General features: G+C 42.5%; 2 protein-coding genes across 2 annotated transcripts; both read right to left on the bottom strand.

Moving 5' to 3' along the window:
• Positions 1–138: 138 nt before the first annotated feature.
• Positions 139–17,475, bottom strand: LOC137181972 (dysbindin-like). Its single transcript, XM_067588136.1, has 4 exons — positions 17,195–17,475; positions 1,311–1,463; positions 1,059–1,202; positions 139–974 (listed from the first exon to the last, which is right to left on the bottom strand). Exons 1-4 carry the CDS (start codon positions 17,235–17,237, stop codon positions 715–717), a joined length of 600 nt encoding a protein of 199 aa, XP_067444237.1. The 5' UTR covers positions 17,238–17,475; the 3' UTR covers positions 139–714.
• Positions 8,716–12,533, bottom strand: LOC137180775 (uncharacterized). The gene is made up of 3 exons (XM_067586024.1): positions 9,567–12,533; positions 9,346–9,444; positions 8,716–9,075 (listed from the first exon to the last, which is right to left on the bottom strand). The coding sequence occupies exons 1-3, from the start codon at positions 12,531–12,533 to the stop codon at positions 8,716–8,718; spliced, it is 3,426 nt and encodes a 1,141-aa protein (XP_067442125.1).
• Positions 17,476–18,881: the final 1,406 nt, after the last annotated feature.

Raw genomic sequence — 18,881 nt, 5'->3', positions numbered from 1 at the left:
GACATAGTTAGAGATCATTTTATGAGGCTGCCCTGCAGGTTCAGCTCGTTGCTCTCCCTCAGGCATCATATTTAAATGCTGTCCGGAAGAGCACTTATCTACACATGTTAACACAACTTGAAATGACCAGGAACTTAGTTTCTTAGTTTCAAGAATTTAGTTTCTTTTCTTTTATTGGTAAAACAAAGAAATCTTGTTAGAGATTAATTTGAAATTAGAGCCAGAAAACAGAATTTGCATTTGCAGGACAATGTGTTGCCTCAAAAAACAGTACATTTAATGATCAGAACCAAATTTACCCAAAGTCATACACGACTCAATGATTATGTTTAATTCCCGTCATTGTTTTACTGTCCTGGGTTGTGTTAATACTGTACAAAATTTAGAAACATCATCAACATCATACATCAACTACAAGTCCGGTGAGGTCAGAAACAGGGGAACAGATGTTGTCCTCTGAAACATGCCAAAACAGGAAAGGAAACTGGTGAGAATTAAAAGGAAATCTTCATATTTACAGTTCATTGTCCCCACCTCCAAAACACACACAGAACCCCACTTACAACTCCTAAATCAAGGAACAGTAACAGTGATTAGAGCCAGTGTGTGGAGTGGCCACTTTCAAAAGCTCACATTGCAAAGTCGACTTTTCGTCTCTGGCCAAGGTGTTAAATACTGTGATGAAGGTGAAGATCATTGTGGGGAGAGTGCGTCCTACGAAGATGATGATGGAGTCTGAGTTTTCACCTTCTCTGTCTCTGGGGGTGCGGCTCTCCGCTTGATTGTGCTGGTGTGTGTTTCTTCATCGTCTGACCCGACTACAGGGGTGTCTCCTCCATTGGCATTGGTGATCTGGCTGTCAGAGGAGGAGTTAGAAGATGTGGAAGACATGCGGGACTTGGCGTCAAGACCCTCAAGTACATGTTGAAAGAGTCCGTTACTGATGACTTCGTCATTGTTGTTGTTTCCTTGGACTGTGAGTCATAAAAAACATTGTTAGGGATGCAATGTGCTACTTTATCTTTTGTTATTTCTGTTCTTCTTCCTAGTTTCAATACCTGGCAAAGGTGAGGTCAGGACCCCCTCTTCCCCCCCAGAGCTGAAGAAGACATCCAAAGCCTCCTGGTCAGAGATGTCAATCAGCTCCATCTGATCCAGCAAGTCCACGTTCACCTCCATGGACGAGATGCTTCCAATGGGAGCTGCGAGGAAAGGTGAAGCTAGAAATTAAATGCATCTCTACACTCTATGTATGTGCATTTGTGCATCTTTGTGTATTGGTTTATAAAAATACTACAGGTCCAACTCACGTCTCTTGTAGTCTCTGATACAAAGGTGCGCCGAGGACAGGTAGACGTCCACGTCATGCTGGAAGACCTCCTCGAAGAAACGCTGTCTCTCTCTCAGTTTGAGCTGCTGTGCTGCGTCCACATCTGGGAGCCTCTGGCCACGCTCGGTCTCCGCTGGAAATCACAACAGCAGGACAGAAGTTTAGATACCAGCTCATGATGTTTTATACCTGATACCTGGAGCCTCAAGGCCAGACAGCATAAAAGGCTGCATCCTAGTCAAAACACAGAGAAGTTCCTCCACTCTGGCACTGTTGGGGTGCTGGTCAATGAGATTACCTGGTGCTGTATAATGTGACACACGATCTGAGATCTATATTACAGTCAAATTTTGGTAGCCAGAAGGGGGAGGCATTGAGCTTTAAGTGAGATGTGTAAGGAGGTGGAATTCCCTTTTTTCTGGACTCTTAGATTGACTTTTGAAATGTAACACAGCAAGGATAAAAAGTCAATCACATATATCACAAGTAGTAAAATATCCTGTTGTTATCTTAACTGTAAACAATCTGTTTCCATTTTCCTCTGAATTTTCATTCCTGTGGATAATGATTAATTCCACCAACACACTGCTTTGTCTGATAAAACAAACTGTTTGTTTATCCAGGACACTGATTAAACAAACTGTTCTAGCCTATACATTTACTAAATCTGTGCTGATCCACAGATTGCTTTGCAAAGGCGAGCCGTCGAATCTCTTGCTAAATTAATCTGGTTTAAGATACCATGCAATCCCATTTTCCCCCCCATCAGCATCACTGTAATAAAGCTGAGTGCACATCCAACGTGTGAGTGAAGGGGTGAACTGCAGCAGTGTGACTGGAAGAGGCATGAGGAGAGGAAAAATGCTGGGCTCAGTAAATACTGTAAATATGGCCACTACTGAGAAAGAAACACACAAATGAGGGCAAAGAGACAATGATTCCTACATTGTCTATGAATGTAAAGACAAAACCCATAGATAGATAGATAGAAATACAAAGGAAGCAACTGAGTTTAAGGACATTTTTGGAAACAGACAAATTAGTTTTCTTGCTGAGAGTTACATGATGGCGCCACTGTCATGTCTGTACACCAAATATGAAGCTACAGCCAGGAGACAGTTAGCTTACCTTAGCATACGGACTGGAAACAGGAAAAACAGCTAGCCTGGCTCCGTCCAAAATTAACAAAAAAGCTCACCACATGTTATATATCTTGTTTGTTTCATTTGTACAAAGACTGAAGCATAAAAACAACAAGTTGTTAATTGTGTTAGTGAGCTTTAGAGATGTATTTAGGCAGATTTTGTCGTCTCCGGACACCAACAAACTAGCTGTTTCACCCTGTTTCCATTCTTTGTGCTAAGCTAAGCTAAACTCCTGGCTGTTGCCTCATTTTTAACGTACAGATAAGAGAGTGGTATCTTCTTGTCTGACTCCACAAAGAAGTCAATTTATAATAATTTAATATTTTCCAAAACTCAAACTACTGCTTTAAATTCAGTTTACAGGGAAAAGTACATGTTGCATATTTCAGCCTACTCTGCACCGACAAATGATAGTCTTTCATTACAAAGTGCATTTCTGCTCCATTTCCTTCTTTACTATGAATCCATGTGTTGCACAGTCATTAGAACAATGTCTGATTTTTTAGGAGCCATTACAACCTACAGGCCGGGAATTGAGCTAATTGGATGACTCTTTCAAGCCTTGTCTAAACTGGGAATAATGTGAAGATTATCTAGTCTGTGTTGAGAGCAGCACTCACAGCAGCTCTATAAATACACCAGTGAATGATGGAGAATAGAAAGACACTCAGCTCAGGATCTTTACAATACCAGGAAAGAGAAGAATTCCAGGGATTCTCTGTTGCAACACAAAGAGACTGTCTTTTTTTACACAACCTCTCTGGTATGTCCTCATAATGAACTATTTACCTGATAACTGCTGCAGTCAGGATAAAATTGCTAACACTTTAAATAAATTTGAAAGCAGCCCCCCCCCCCCCCCATGAGTCGAGCCTAGGCACATGTCTGCGGTAACGGCAGGACACACGCCTGTCACGGCAGCTCTGCTCTGCCCTGTTTGACAGCCTGCCTCCTGGGCACAGCGGCCTCGCCAGCTCTGGGATCAGACAGCTTTGGAGGGAAGAGAGGAAGAGGACAACTCAATCCCCAGGGCTGGACCGGCTGACACCAGCTATGGGCGTACAGTATGTGGGCGTAGACAGAGCCCGGAAACATAGGCGGGAGTCCCCACAGACTGAAAACACAAGAATCTACAAGCAAATTGGCCGCAAAAAGTGATGAGTTGACAATATCTGCCTTCACACAGTGATCACACTGTAATGTGTTTGGTTCAAGTTATGGAGCTGAAATACGAGATGAATTGGCATCATTGTGCTTTGTTTTTTTTTTCAAATTGAGGTTTTCTTACATACTTTAATTGATTATTCATATTTGAAAATGAGCCATTAATTGGATCATGTGCTTTTTGGGGCATCAGGAAATGAATTGAACCATTAAGACACTGTAACATTATTTAACTGTCTCAAACATGCAAAAACTCCACTGTACGACATCATGTGTGTGCTGCAGGGTCTGAATGATTCATCTTCTAATCAGCTAGATAAAGATAAGCATATATAAAACTTTGTCATAGGGCTTTTTGCTGGCCAGTCAGACAGGATGTGATCCTTCTCATCTCTAACTAACTGCTCATCTCACTCTCCCTCTGCAAACTCTCATTTGTTGGATCATACTGGCATCCCTGATATTTTTCACTTGATTTCCTTCCTTTTAGTTTTTACAGCAGAAGATATTCATAAAAAATGTGATCCATTGTCCCTTTGACACAAGATTAAATGTTAAAAGAAAATGGTCAAAAGCTCCATAAGCACCAGATCCTACAGATCAGTCATTCAAGTATGTTAAAAGAATTTCATGAGGAATGTAATTGTTTTAAATAGTCAAGTTTTATCCCTCTCATATCTCTCCCTCTAAAGCCACAAAGGACATTGTCGCTTACAACTGTTTTCACAGGCTAAGTCGTACTCTTCATGGGGTTCCCCTTTAACTATAGTGATTTATTACTCCTCTTCTCTTCTTGGAAGCTTAAGTCATTTCAACCATCGCTCTGTATGAAACAGACAGAAAACAGGTGTGTCTGCTAGTTATTAGAATATACAATTAATGAGTCACCAGATACAACTGCTATTTCCTAGTTGCAATCTTAAAAAGGAATGATGGTACTGTACTGAAATGGCAGGCAAGTGACTACAAATTGTCGTGTAGTCATCTTTATGGTAGTTGTCTATGCAGTGTTTCTGTCTTTGTCTATGTGTGTGTGAGGTTGTCAATTGTGTGTGTAAATGTGTGTGATACTCTCCTCTCCTTGCACTGTTACACAATCAGAAATGCTATTGTCTACAGAGTCTTAAGGGAGCAAAGGGAGCCACGCTGACAAAGCAAGATGTCAGTAACAATTTGGAGCTGCCTGTTTGACATGTTTGCTCAAATGAAAAAGAGCCCCTTGTTTCATATGACCGGCCGAGGACATCATGTCAGAGAGAAGACAAGATTTGTTTTTGGATGAATGAATATCATTCCTTTTCTTTTTAAAGCAGAGCAGACGGGGGTTAGACAGCATGTTTGTGCTCCAACATTCTCTGAGAAAATGATGCTTTTCATTACAAGCTACAGGTTTAAGCAAAATGCTCATCCCAAAGTTGTTTTTTTCCTACTCAGTGAAACACTGATTGATCACAGCATTGATTGTTTCTACTTAAAGGCTGAGGCCCATGGAGTAGCTAAAGGTTAGCTACAGATGCATATCCTCACATTGATTTTGCTTCCCTAACCAGTTCTTTTTTCCATTGAATCACCTTGATCGATGCGGCTCCCCTTGCCGCGGACGACCCTGGTGACCTCTGATTAGCGCAACCACTCACACGGGAAAATCCTCTGTCGCAAGAAAAGCATGGGCACAGTGTCCACTGCTGATGAGATCACAGTCTGCTGCAGCCCTGCCACAACCCTGAGTCTTTAGTTTCATACCACAAGACGTCTGAAGGGCCTGTGGCTTCAAGAGGGAGGAGGGAGAGAGGGTGAGAGGGGATAAACAACCTACAGGCTTGTCTCACTTTCTGTTTTTCTTTTGTTTTTAGTCTTTTTTTCAGTCTCTCTTTCAGTCTTACTGTCTTTTTTCTGCCTCTCTCTCTTTGTATTTTTTCTCTCTCTGTCTTCGTCTGTCTCTCTGTCCTTACTGTCTTTCGTTCTGTTTCTCTTCCTGTCTTTTCTGTCTCTCTTTCTGTCTTTCTCTCTCTGCCTGTCTCTCCTTCTGTCTTTCTTTCTGTCTCGCCCTCCTTCCTTCCTCTGGGGGCTTTGGGAGTTGAGGAAGAAAAGGTCATAGATCAGGGCTGAGGACCAGCTGGACATGCAGAATGACTGGAACAGACAGAAAGACAGAGATGGAGACGGACAGAGCAGCCCGGACGTGTCTGCATGCCTCTCTGCCTCCCCACATAAAGACAAACCCAGATCCTCCGCTCAGGGGGCAGAGAGAGAAAGAGCCCATTCAGAGCTTGACAAAGACAGAGATGTAAGGGAACGGGACTGGCCTGCACTCCTTAGACATGATGCCAGTTACAGGAAATCAGTTTGGATGTAGCGGAGGGTGAATACTCTTAAACTCAGCCTTTCATTTGGCCAGTAGAGCTGCATCCTTGTTAAATTCCTCTTATTCTGCAGTCCTTTACCACTTTTCTTTTTACTTTTGTTACATTTCCGTGAAAACTGTGTCATGATGAGACTTCTCATACGACCCAGGGCCAGCTGCCAAACAGTATGATGCATCATTGCCACATGATGATAAAGAGATAATTCAATGCTCTACTTTACTTAATTTGACTATATATTTTTCTAACATTTTTCAAATCAGGTGACTCTCTGTATATCTTTTCAGTATCTGCATGTTCTGAACGTCATGTGCCTCCCCCCACTGACACATTTTCAAGGACAGGACTCAGAAGCACCAACTGCACAACCAGCCGAGGCAACACATTGATCTGGGGGCTAAATGACGGAATGGAAGGGCTCAGTGTCACCCACAGGCTGCCATTAGCCCATCTCAGTGCTGAATGTAAAAGTGAGGTCACAGGCAGACTCCCCTCTGACAGTGGGAATGGGAAGGTCAGGGCTGAATGGAGCACAGAAAAGTGTCTCTCCACATGATCCAGTTGTTTTTGGTTGTCTGAGCATATTATGGAGCGGCTCGCCAGACTCTCAGTTTGATTCTATTCAAGAAAGTTGCGGCTCTGAGAAGTAGTTTCCTTATACAAATGGATGAGGTCATCCCTGTTTAAATGGCTCTGGTGGTGGTCCATATTTCCATGTGTTGCCTCAGCCATCCCACCATTAGTTCTAAATAACACTGTAGTGGTTAAAGCAAAAAAAACTCCAGACTTACTGCTTTTCCCAAGACCCTCTGTGTCCCTCTCTTCCTCGCCAAAACACATTGGTTGTATATCAAATAGATGAGGCATGATCCCTGATCGCTGGGACAGACCTGAAACTCTCCAAGTAACACTTGTTTGGGCTGAGGCACTGAATACACTGGCTGGCCTTTCCACCCAGCCACTTGGAGGAAAGAGATTTTATTTCACATGGCTGAGATCCCAACTGCGACAAGAGAGAGTGAGAGTGAGGGTGCAGAAAGATGGAGTGAGCGGCTGTAAATACAGAAAGGCAGCACGAAGAAGGAGGAAAGGTCAGGAAGGACTAGCAGAAAGAGAGAGAACGAGGAGGAGGGTTTCTTAAAAAATCTAAAGTATGATCGGATTGAGGTTATCCAAAAGTGAGTCAACACAAGGGTGTGGGTTGGGAGAGATGGAGAGGATGGAGGCAAGGAAGGAATTCTGCCTGGGCTCATTAGTTAAAGAGGATGTCTTGTTATTTTCACTGTGTGTCTCTTCCGTACCTTCCAGCGCAACATTGACCCCGGCAGCAGCAGGCAGTTAACAGTCTACAGCTGGTCATTAGTGGATCAGTCTCTTTGCAAAGGCTGTTACAGTAATTAATGGTATCTCATGAGGAATGGCAAAGCGACTGGATGGCTACAGGTAGATTTATCCCACTCTAACCTGCAGGAGCGAGGTTGTAACCATAAAATGCAGCGCTAAATTATCACCAACATTAAAAAGATGATATTTAAGCACATTCAGCACACATGCTCTTAAGTTATTCCTCCTACTTTTATGTTTTTCTACTGCATTTTCTAGGCATGTAACAGCATTGCATAACTGCAGCAGGACCCATATTTATTTTCCCAGTTATCACAAAACAGGAAATACCTTGAACTCAAGTGGAACAGACAGGTGGCCACACTGGTAAAATGGACAATAATATCTCTCTGTCACACTTTTATTTTTGGTTTCTGTGGTGTAGCCTGACCGGAGTGGCTGGTCACTTGGTAGGAGGCAGACACAGGAAACCGTCTTCATGTATCACAAGGTGATTTATTTACAAAAAAGTGGCACCATGCTACACATATAACAAAAACAACAAAAAACAAAAAAATTATGTACAAAACAAAAAAACAACTAAATAGTTAACTTGGCCTAACTGATCAAAACTCAACTCATATCAACTGAACTTATATTAACTCATCATCATGTGCACACAGCTACACACTGATGTACTAACCCCCCGACAGCCAAAAAGCAACTGCTTAAATAGACCCTTCCATCAGCAGTCCATCAGAGTCAATCTGGGCTGTACCATTGCTGCAGGTGCATCCCATGTCTCTGCTAAAACAGGTTAGAGATAAAGTTATTCACTCTTACCAGTCTCCATGGTGAAACACTTCATCATAGCTCACCACACAACACACTTCCAACCATACATACACTGATCAAAATCACAGTAAATAACTCACTTAACATAATTAACTACCACCCCCGCCACATTATCCAACCCAGTGACATCACCAATGATGTCACCCAGTGTATAAATACAGGCCATTGTTGGGTGCCTCCTCCTTTTGTCTGTGGAGCACATGGTGAGTATGGTAAGTAACACAGAAAGAATAAAATTGAACTATGAAATGCAGACTTAACCCAATAAACAATAACTAAACTTAACAATACTTGTCGGTGTTTTACTTTAACCAAAAATGTTGCTGGTATGTGAACTGTAACCAAACATAATGCAAACCACAAACAAACCCGGGATAGTATGTGTCTGCAAGTTACAGATTGATCATAAACATGTGGCTAAACAAACAATTACCAAGCATGGTTAAATTTGTGAGCTATGTGGCATTGATGGTGAAAGTAGGGACAAATGGTGTATTCTCACCCACTTTGTCACATACCCCCCCCCTTAAGACCGTTACTCCTCAGAGTCACGGGACAGGAAGTCAGCGATGACATTCTTATTTCCTGGTCTGTACTGGACCTGAAAACGATAAGGCTGGAGAGATAAATACCATCTGGTGATTCTAGCATTAGTGTCTTTCATTTTATGGATCCACTGCAAAGCACGATGATCAGTCTCCAGAACAAACTCTTTACCAATGAGGTAATATTTCAAAGTGTCTAAAGCCCACTTAATAGCCAGAGCTTCCTTTTCAATCGTTGAGTACCTCATTTCCCTTGCGAAGAGTTTTCGGCTGATGTACTGCACAGGCAACTGGTTTCCATCACCTCCTTGCAGTAACACAGCTCCAAGCCCTACTCCAGAAGCATCTGTCTGAACAGTAAAAGGAAGAGTGAAATCTGGACATTGCAGAACCGGTTCTTGACACAAACAGTTTTTCAAGTCTTTGAAAGCATTCTCACTTTCCTGAGTCCACTTAACCTTTACTGGGCTTGATTTGCGAGTCATCTCAGATAGTAAAGCAGATCTTGATGAAAAGTTGGGGATGAGTCGGCGATACCAGCCTACTAACCCCAAGAATGACCGTAGCCTCCTCTTGGTGTTAGGTAGTGTTGCAGCTGCAATCGCCTCTACCTTTCCTACCTGAGGCCGAATGCCTCCACCTCCAATCACATAACCCAGGTACTGGACTTCAGACTTAGCAATGTGACACTTCTTGGCATTGATTACCAGACCAGCACTCTGAATGCGTTGGAAGACATCACCAAGATGTTGCACATGCTCCTCCCAGGTCCGACTGAAGATAACAATGTCATCAATGTAGGCTGCTCTGGTTGTTCTACCCACTCTTTCAGAAGGTTTACGTGGAAGACTTGATGCCTTTTCCGGCGGTCTGGCAAAAAGAGCTCATATGTGACTGGGCCTGTCTTTTTTGTGACCTTGTATGGCCCCTGCCACTTGGCAAGGAGGCCACTGTCAGCCGTTGGCAGCAGTAGGAGAACTTTCTGGCCCTCCTGGAAAACTCTCCATCTAGAAGCCGTGTCATACCTCTGCTTCTGTCGCTCCTGTGCTTGGCCCAGATTACCATTGGCCAGTTCTTGAAATTGGTCCAGTTTGTCTCTCATCTTCAGGACGTATGAGAGCTCACTGCACTGCTGTTGTGGCATGGGGCCCTCCCAGGCCTCCTTCAGGACATCCATTGGACCCCTCACTGAATGTCCATACAGCAGCTGAAAAGGTGAAAACCCAGTTGATGATTGTGGGACTTCTCTATATGCAAACAACAAGAACGGAAGCCACTGGTTCCAGTCTGACCCTGAATCATTCACAAATTTCCTCAGCATGGACTTAAGAGTCTTATTAAAGCGCTCAACGAGGCCATCTGTCTGGGGATGGTAGGGACTGGTCTTCACACCCTGAATCCCCAGCAGCCTGTACACCTCCTTCAACAGGCTTGAAGTGAAATTGGTGCCTTGGTCAGTGATGATCTCCTTTGGGATTCCAACTCTGGAGAACAGCTGAATGAGGCAGTTGACAATCTGGCGGGCCTTAATCTTCTTCAAAGGAAAGGCTTCAGGATATCTTGTAGCATAATCGCAGACTACCAATATGTACTTGTGGCCTGCACTACTCCTTTCTAGTGGGCCTACAATGTCCATGGCAATACGGGAAAAGGGTGTATCAATGATGGGCATACTTATCAGGGGAGCCCTATCTCCTTTCCTGCCTGGAGCTGTTAACTGACACTGTGGACAAGACTGACAATATTTTACTGTGTCAGCATACTGCTGGGGCCAATAGAAACGAGGAACCATCCTAGAGAATGTTTTTGCCTGTCCTAAGTGTCCTGCCCAAGGGATTGAATGGCTCAGGTTAAGGACTGTGGGCCTCAAACTCTGGGGAATGACTAGCTGATCACCAATCTGACTACGACGATACAACATGTCTCCCTTGACCACAAATGCTTCCCTTTCTCTCCCTGTCACCTGGGTTGACTCGGGCACACATCTAGAAAACAAAGTTGTAAGGGTGGGGTCTTGTCTCTGCAGCTTAGCAATGTCACTAGAAATGGCAAAAAGGTCAGACTGTAAAGGCTCAGACACATGCTCAGCTACCTTTGTCCCCCTCACTCTGTCCTGTCTCCTCTGGCTCCTGCTTTTCCTCTCCTTAAGCTGTTTGGTGTGCTCAACCCCAGGTACTTCCTCCTTTGCAAACGGTAACTCCTCCCATGCCACTGTTGAACTAGCCTGTTCCTGCTTACTTTTGGACCTGGTGACCGCTAGCAAACTTTCACTGGTGCAACTAGCCCTAGCCTCACGAGACTGCTTAGCTATCAATTCAGCAAGGATGGGAAGATCACAGCCTAACACAACCTGATAGGGCAGTTGCTCAAATACCCCTACTGACAGCAAGTAGAGTTGGCCTTCAACCTGGATAGCTACCTTAGCTATGGGGTAACCTACTTTGTCACCATGAACACAGAAAACATCCACTGTCCCTCCACAATAAACAACATCCCTAGGGAGACTATCCTGTCTGACTAGGGTGCGATTACTTCCTGAATCTAGAAGAGCTACGCAGGGTCTGTCTTCAATTAACACACCTATTGTAAGCTCCTCACATTGACCTTCTGAGACCTCCTCCCTCCCCGGCTCACTGACCAGTAACTTGGGAGCAAAACACATGTAGTTTTTACTAACATGGCCCTTAGGACACTCTGCCTTAAAATGACCTGTCTGACCACAAGAGTGACACACTAAGAGGGCTTTGTTTCTAGGCTCAAATTTAGCTGAATTTGAGGGGAAGGAACTATGTCTTGTGTTTCTGGCTCTAAGGTCACTCCCACCAATAGGCTTACCCAAAGGTGTGGGTGGGCGGGACTTGGCTGGGAGGTACTCTTTTGATGGACGGCGGGCAGCCAGGAAAGCTTCAGCCAATTCTGCTGCTTCTTTGGAGGTCTTTGGGTTCCGTTCTTTAATCCAGGTGCGAAGCTCAGGATTCAGGACTTTGAGGAACTGCTCCATGATAATGGTATCTCCAATTTGTTCCTTTGTCTTTTCTTTGGGAGCCATCCACTTGTCATACAAGTCCTTAAGGCGGACCTGCAGCTCTCTAGGTGTCTCCTCTTCTGCCGGCACACTGGAACGGAACCTCACTCGATAGGTCTCTGCACTGATTTCAAACTTCTTCAAAACAGCACACTTTACTTTTGCATAATCCATGGTGTCATCAATGTCCATAGCCACATAAGCAGAACGGGCTCGACCGGTTAGCAGTGGAGCCAGGTGAAGAGCCCACTCTTCCTGAGGCCACTGACAGGCATGAGCAATTCTTTCAAAGGTGATTAAGTAATGTTCAATGTCCTCACCTTCACTGTATGGCTGCATTTTGGGGCTTTTCCAGCCAGGAAGCCTCACCAGACTGGAATGCTGTCCTCCATTAGCCAACTGTGTTAGATCAACCTCAGGCCTGCCTTGGATCGCTGGGATGTGAGGAGGCTCGGCTGTAAGCTCTACAGAGGGGGCGGATGGGGTTGCTGAATCTCCCATCAGCTGCTGACGATCCTGGCGGTCCTGTTGCACCTCATGTTGGAGCTGGGCAAACTGGTGCTGGATTCGCTTCCACCTCTCCTCCTGTCGCTTGCGCTCCTGATCTATCCTGACATCGCTGTCAGCCTGCTGTTGCATCAGACATCGTAGAAGACTTGTCAGTTCAGCCATACTTTCTTTCTCCTGGGCTTGACCACCTGCTGCCCCCTGCTGGTCACAGACATCTTGAGACACTTCTGGAAGACACTCAGTTGCTTGAGGTTTCTTTTGTCTGGTTGACATTTTCTTCGCTGCCTCCTACTGGCCTGGATCCCACCACTGCCACCAAATGTGGTGTAGCCTGACCGGAGTGGCTGGTCACTTGGTAGGAGGCAGACACAGGAAACCGTCTTCATGTATCACAAGGTGATTTATTTACAAAAAAGTGGCACCATGCTACACATATAACAAAAACAACAAAAAACAAAAAAATTATGTACAAAACAAAAAAACAACTAAATAGTTAACTTGGCCTAACTGATCAAAACTCAACTCATATCAACTGAACTTATATTAACTCATCATCATGTGCACACAGCTACACACTGATGTACTAACCCCCCGACAGCCAAAAAGCAACTGCTTAAATAGACCCTTCCATCAGCAGTCCATCAGAGTCAATCTGGGCTGTACCATTGCTGCAGGTGCATCCCATGTCTCTGCTAAAACAGGTTAGAGATAAAGTTATTCACTCTTACCAGTCTCCATGGTGAAACACTTCATCATAGCTCACCACACAACACACTTCCAACCATACATACACTGATCAAAATCACAGTAAATAACTCACTTAACATAATTAACTACCACCCCCGCCACATTATCCAACCCAGTGACATCACCAATGATGTCACCCAGTGTATAAATACAGGCCATTGTTGGGTGCCTCCTCCTTTTGTCTGTGGAGCACATGGTGAGTATGGTAAGTAACACAGAAAGAATAAAATTGAACTATGAAATGCAGACTTAACCCAATAAACAATAACTAAACTTAACAATACTTGTCGGTGTTTTACTTTAACCAAAAATGTTGCTGGTATGTGAACTGTAACCAAACATAATGCAAACCACAAACAAACCCGGGATAGTATGTGTCTGCAAGTTACAGATTGATCATAAACATGTGGCTAAACAAACAATTACCAAGCATGGTTAAATTTGTGAGCTATGTGGCATTGATGGTGAAAGTAGGGACAAATGGTGTATTCTCACCCACTTTGTCACAGTTTCTCTCACTCCGCTTTTTCTCTCCAAAAGCTGAAATTTAGCTAGCTCTAGTTGCAACAAGAGTAAATTATTAATGGCAGCTGCTGATTTGTGTTTGTGAGTCCATCTGGTTTATCTGTAAATTTGAGTCCATGCATGTGTGTGTTTTTTTTTTTTCATTTGCATAGGAGATCTGGCTGTTTTTGCCAGGACAAAGCGGCGTTCAGCACCATCAGCCCAGTTTGTCAGGACAACAATGACATCAGTGTTAACCCTCTGTTTCCCTGGATTACACCCAGACTGACAATAGGACTGTTTGTAGGTCAGTGTCCTGTCCCACTGCCCTCCATAAGCCCACAAGCAGACTGTCATGAGTTTTGATCAACACAATAGGCTTCACCAGCTGACCAAGTAGAGACATATCCATGGTTTAGCCACATTTATAAATCCCCTTATCCAACATGATTTGGTAACTAATGAACTGTAGAATAAGATTAAACCATTATTCAAGCAATTCAACAAGCCAATAATGATCACATCACTGTGCAGGAAACTAAGTCGCAAGAACTGTTGAAAGGTTTTAGTTAAACTCAACACATTTCTGACATTAAGTTACTGTAGCGCTGAGTTGCCGGATTGTAAGATTTGATTGTATACTTCATGTCATCATAATTTATTGACCATTTAAACCATAATACATATTTTTACAATCTTTTTTTAACCTTCTTGAATTCGACAAGTATATGTTTAACAGTGTTTTGAGTTCATTATCTGAATGTAATGCTTTATTTGATTCATTTTCTCAACTGCTATCATATTTTAGTCTACTGTGACCAATTTTATTTTCCTGTTCATTGTGTTTTTTGTTTCTGTCTGTCTGTCGATTTGTCGGTCATCCACTAAACTTAATTTTTCATCCAGCACCATCATCGGGTCAAAAAGGTTATTTGTTCAATATTTTGGTTTGTGACCAAATACCTGGAAATGACATGTTAGTATGATAACATGACTACCTAAGTATGCCTTGTGAACCTGTATGCATCAGTATGCAGTGGTTGATATCTTACAGCCCCTTGTGGTGGTCCTGACCCTCAGGTTGGAAACCAATTTGGGGGTCAGGACCCCCACAAGGGGCTGTAAGACACATTTACAGATACACATTTGGGACTATTCATTCACATGATACATTGCTGCTGTCTGTCTGTGTAGAGCCCTGAACACTTTGATGTAAGACCTTAACTCTATACACAGAGGATTCAGCTGCACAGTGAGTAGATGGTTTCGTTCGAGAACTAATGAAAGGAGCTGGTCTGTGTCCCCGGGGCAGCCCAGCTAAGAGGTGGGATGAATTGATGGGAACCTTATTCAGCCATCCATTCAAGGTTGTTAAGGATAAACACACACACAAATACACACATACAATTAACTTAAAGTGTTGACATGCCATGGGGTATTGTTTGTAATACAATAACCTGCATATTTGCGCCATGTGAGCTCTTCTCACATTGGTGAGCGATGATCCTGTTAGTATACCTGCTGTTTCTGAAAGAGCATAACACTGTATTAACACTTCTTCGCTTCCAACAACAGTGACTGGGATTTTAATCACAGCAAATGTCTGTGGGTTGGTTGTGAAACGACAGCTATCAATAATTCCTCCTCTGACACTAAACCCAAAGGAAACGTTTCTGTTGTAATTGCATATAATCCTGATAGTGCCAGTATTTATGTAACATGTCTGTAAACTGTGAAAGTATGATCTAAACTTGAGAAACTGGGAGAGAAATAACGCCTGGTTCAACCTGACTGAAATACATTTGGTCCTAAAACATACAGACAGTGAGTTGGTCACCAAAAATATTAATTAGATTTCTTAAGATTTTATTTATTCAGTTGACTGTTTAATTAGAATGATAGTTGGGCTGAATTGCCATATTATTTTCATTTCATTATTCAGTTAGATGTTTTGTTTTTTGGGAGGGTTTTTTGTTGTTGTTGTTGTTGTGGTAGTTTTGCTCACCCTAACCAATTAGTAGCAATTTTTAGTCAACAAAGAAGCTGCAGTAACTTTTGTTAGGAGCAATTAACTTTAAATTTGGCCTAAAAGCAATCAGATTTAAGTATATTGAGTCTAAAAATACTGGAATTAACCATAAAATATTGATAAAATATATCTTAATACTAGAATGCAAGATAAAAAAAAAAAAACAAATTCCCCCAAAAATGCCAAGAACTTGACCTCACTGTCTTCAGTGGTAGTTACAAGCTCAAGAGAAGCAAACCAGGAGAATGAGAAGTATAAAAATCCAAATGCTGGCACAACTTTGACTGTCAAACCCTTTATTCATAAGAGATAGAAGGAGAACACTTTGGTCCCGTTTGAAGCTCCTCTTGTTCAGACAATAAGCTCCGGCGAGCAGCCACTGTAGAGCAGCATGCACTTTATGTATCCCTCAGAGTGTGATCAATTACAGATACAGACAGTACATGATATGGATTTTTGGCCCTGTAATTTGCTCATTAAACAGCATCCACGTCCTCAGCCTTATCTGGGTCATGTCCAAAGGGACTGGGCTATGAATACATGGAGAATAGAAACAATTCCTTCTGCACCCAAGTCTGTAACATGCTTTCAACAGCTGGTCAGTCCTTCACTCCGCAGCACACCGACGTGCCGCTTTCTGGCACATTCCCACAATAATCAAGATGTGACAGAGCGGACTACAGAGGCACAGAGGCCAGGGGCAGAGCAACAGATGGGACATGTCTTCTTTGGAGTAGCTGCCTGATCCTTTTTAGCCTCATGAAGTCACACACTGATCTCACTGGGACTAATTCAATTTCAGGTCTGTGGGCCTACGTCCTGTCAGCTTTGGTGCGTCTGTGCAACAAGCTGCAGACCCCGCTGCAGTCAGTCTGGTCTGATGAGATCTGCAGGCACAATCCTATTAGAAATAAGAGATCTTTGTCATGGAGCTCTGCAGTGGCCCCAATCCAAGCTTGCCTCAGTGTGTGTGTACGTGTGTGTGTGTGTGTGTGTGTGTGTGTGTGTGGGAATGCATCCCTGTTCTCGTGCAAAGAGAGTGTGACCTATTCACTTGGTATTAGTGAAGATTACTCAGCGTGATGATTCAACATTCCTGTCTGATTTTGGCTGGCACAGCACTTTGGCCAGTCACTTCATCACAACATCAACACAGCTGCCGCTATTTAACACACTGGCTGATCTGTCACACCTGCTTCCACATTGTATCTATCTGTCACACACACACACACACACACACACACACACACATACAGCTTAAGGAGCTGTGAATAAATTCAGTGTCAATCACAATTAATGAAAATTGAAAGACATTGTTACAAAAAGTATTCATTTGTGCCTTTTCCTCACTTAACTGACATCAGTTTGACATGTTTAATATAATGTGGGAAGACAAACAGGCACACACACTGCACAATACACACACACAAGCTGTCATTGTAGCTTGAGTTTTTCTGCCTTAAATGTTCAATCTCTGTGTGTGCGTGTGTGTGTACCAAATATGGAGAGGAATTTCCTTCTCTCTAACATCCTGCTCCATATCCAAAAATAAAAACTGTGTTAATGGAGCAAACCGGTACATCTTTATGGTTACATCTCAAAACATCCACATCCATTGAGACTGTGCAAAACAGAAGTTTTTTAAATTACTCACATGGTAGGCGTTTGTTGTGAAGGTTGGCCGATGATGAGCTCATGTTGCTGGAGAGTCGGAGGAAACAGAGATAATCAATCAGAGATAATCAGTGTTCTGATGGCCAGTCAGCCCTGTGAGAGTTCAGCAGAGAGGCTGCCGATCATCTCCTGCCTCTTCTGTTCACTCAAAGTGCCCTGAAGTGATTGATGCTGACTGCCACACTGCTCTCCTTCCCTCCTTCCCTCTTTCCCTGCGTGGACTCTGAACCACTTGGATGAGGCGAGAACAAGTTTGTGGCTTTGTGGAGCCGACCAGCTGACCAATGACGGGGAGGAAGGAGGAGCTGAGAGAGAGAGAGAGGGAGAGCGAGGAAAGGATTGAGAAGAGGGAAGGAGGGATTTTATGTAACAGAGTGGAAAATACCAAGGAGAGACAGGCACATGCCTTTGTTATTTTTGTCTTCTTACACCCCTTCCTCCTCCCTTTCTGTCTCTTGTTTCCTTTTTTCTTTTTTTTGTTGCAGATTTAAACCCTCTGTTTCACCTTCAGGGTCAAGTGATGTCCCTGAAAAATGAAAATGCTACATTTACTGCCACAGAATATCCATCTTGTTATTGGTAAGGCAAGACTTTATTGTCACAGAGGGAAATTTGCCTTGGACAAAAAAGTAATGCTGCTGTACAGTAACAAATAATTCAACAGTACTACACATCATACATCTCATAAATACAGTGATAAAAAACGACAATAAATTACTCAAGATAAAACTTCAATTTCAATAGATACTCAGAATTCTGAAATATTCAAAATAAAAAGGTAAAACACTGAAGAATCTCATCTACTGCACTAAAGTCCCTGACATTATCAGTTATGACACATTCCTCATACAGAACAGCACACAAACATCAACATCATCAACAACATTGTTGATGTATTGTATTGTGATTGTTGTGTCTGTTCTTTAACACTGATGCAACAGAGCAATTTAAAAGCCTTTTCAGGTTTCCCCTTCACAAACAACAACTTGTTCTTTCCAGAAGCATAAACTGAAAGGAGAGACTTAAGAAATGATTTATTTAATTCAGATAAAATGTGTAACTAGCTGTATAGAAAAAAAAAAGATGACCAAAATTGTTGTTTTGGTTGTTGTTATCTGTTTATTCTTTTGTCTTTTGAGTGTACACATATATATATATATATATATATATTCACACACACATACAAATGTGTGTTCTGTTCTTTTTTAAACTTTAAACTTTTTTTTTTAATGTATAAACTTTTTTTTTAAGTAGGATTGTTAGACATCTTATAGATAAATATTCAGCAAAAAAACATCTGGAAAAACATCTACTTAGTTTATACTGCTGTTACTTTTGTCAGTGAAGACTTTTTTCACGTTTCTTCAGTGTTCAAATTGATTTTTAACTTTACATTAGTCCTTCATGTTAGATCTTTGAGGATTTAGAGAAAATTTAAAAGAAACAATATAATAACATTTCCTCAAAATAATTTTCAAATGGTGAGACATATTGAATCACTTACTGGAGCTCAGAGTCAGGAATTAACCATCAGGCTGCAGTATAATATCTTAACATCTGTGTGTCCTAGATACCCTCTAGTGGACAACAGATGTCAGTTTCACTTCCTCTAAACCAGACTTGTTTATTACACAACATTTGCATGCAGAGGCTTCACAAAGCAGCAT

The sequence above is a fragment of the Thunnus thynnus genome, chromosome 4 (assembly GCF_963924715.1).
Source record: "Thunnus thynnus chromosome 4, fThuThy2.1, whole genome shotgun sequence".
NCBI classification, from domain to species: Eukaryota; Metazoa; Chordata; class Actinopteri; order Scombriformes; family Scombridae; genus Thunnus; species Thunnus thynnus.
Note: the sequence above shows the minus strand (reverse complement) of the source record. Positions and strands in the feature narration are given on the sequence as shown.

Excerpts from the sequence above, each read along its gene's own strand:
- LOC137180775 (XM_067586024.1), bottom strand. The coding sequence starts at position 12,533 with ATGTCAACCAGACAAAAGAAACCTCAAGCAACTGAGTGTCTTCCAGAA. Across the intron at positions 9,445-9,566 it reads AAAGGCATCAAGTCTTCCAC|AGTGCTGGTCTGGTAATCAA; the intron begins GTAAACCTTCTG and ends CAACGCATTCAG. Across the intron at positions 9,076-9,345 it reads GTGGAGGCATTCGGCCTCAG|ACAGATGCTTCTGGAGTAGG; the intron begins GTAGGAAAGGTA and ends TTTACTGTTCAG.
- LOC137181972 (XM_067588136.1), bottom strand. The coding sequence starts at position 17,237 with ATGAGCTCATCATCGGCCAACCTTCACAACAAACGCCTACCAT. Across the intron at positions 1,464-17,194 it reads TCACAACAAACGCCTACCAT|CGGAGACCGAGCGTGGCCAG; the intron begins GTGAGTAATTTA and ends TGTGATTTCCAG. Across the intron at positions 975-1,058 it reads CCTGACCTCACCTTTGCCAG|TCCAAGGAAACAACAACAAT; the intron begins GTATTGAAACTA and ends TATGACTCACAG.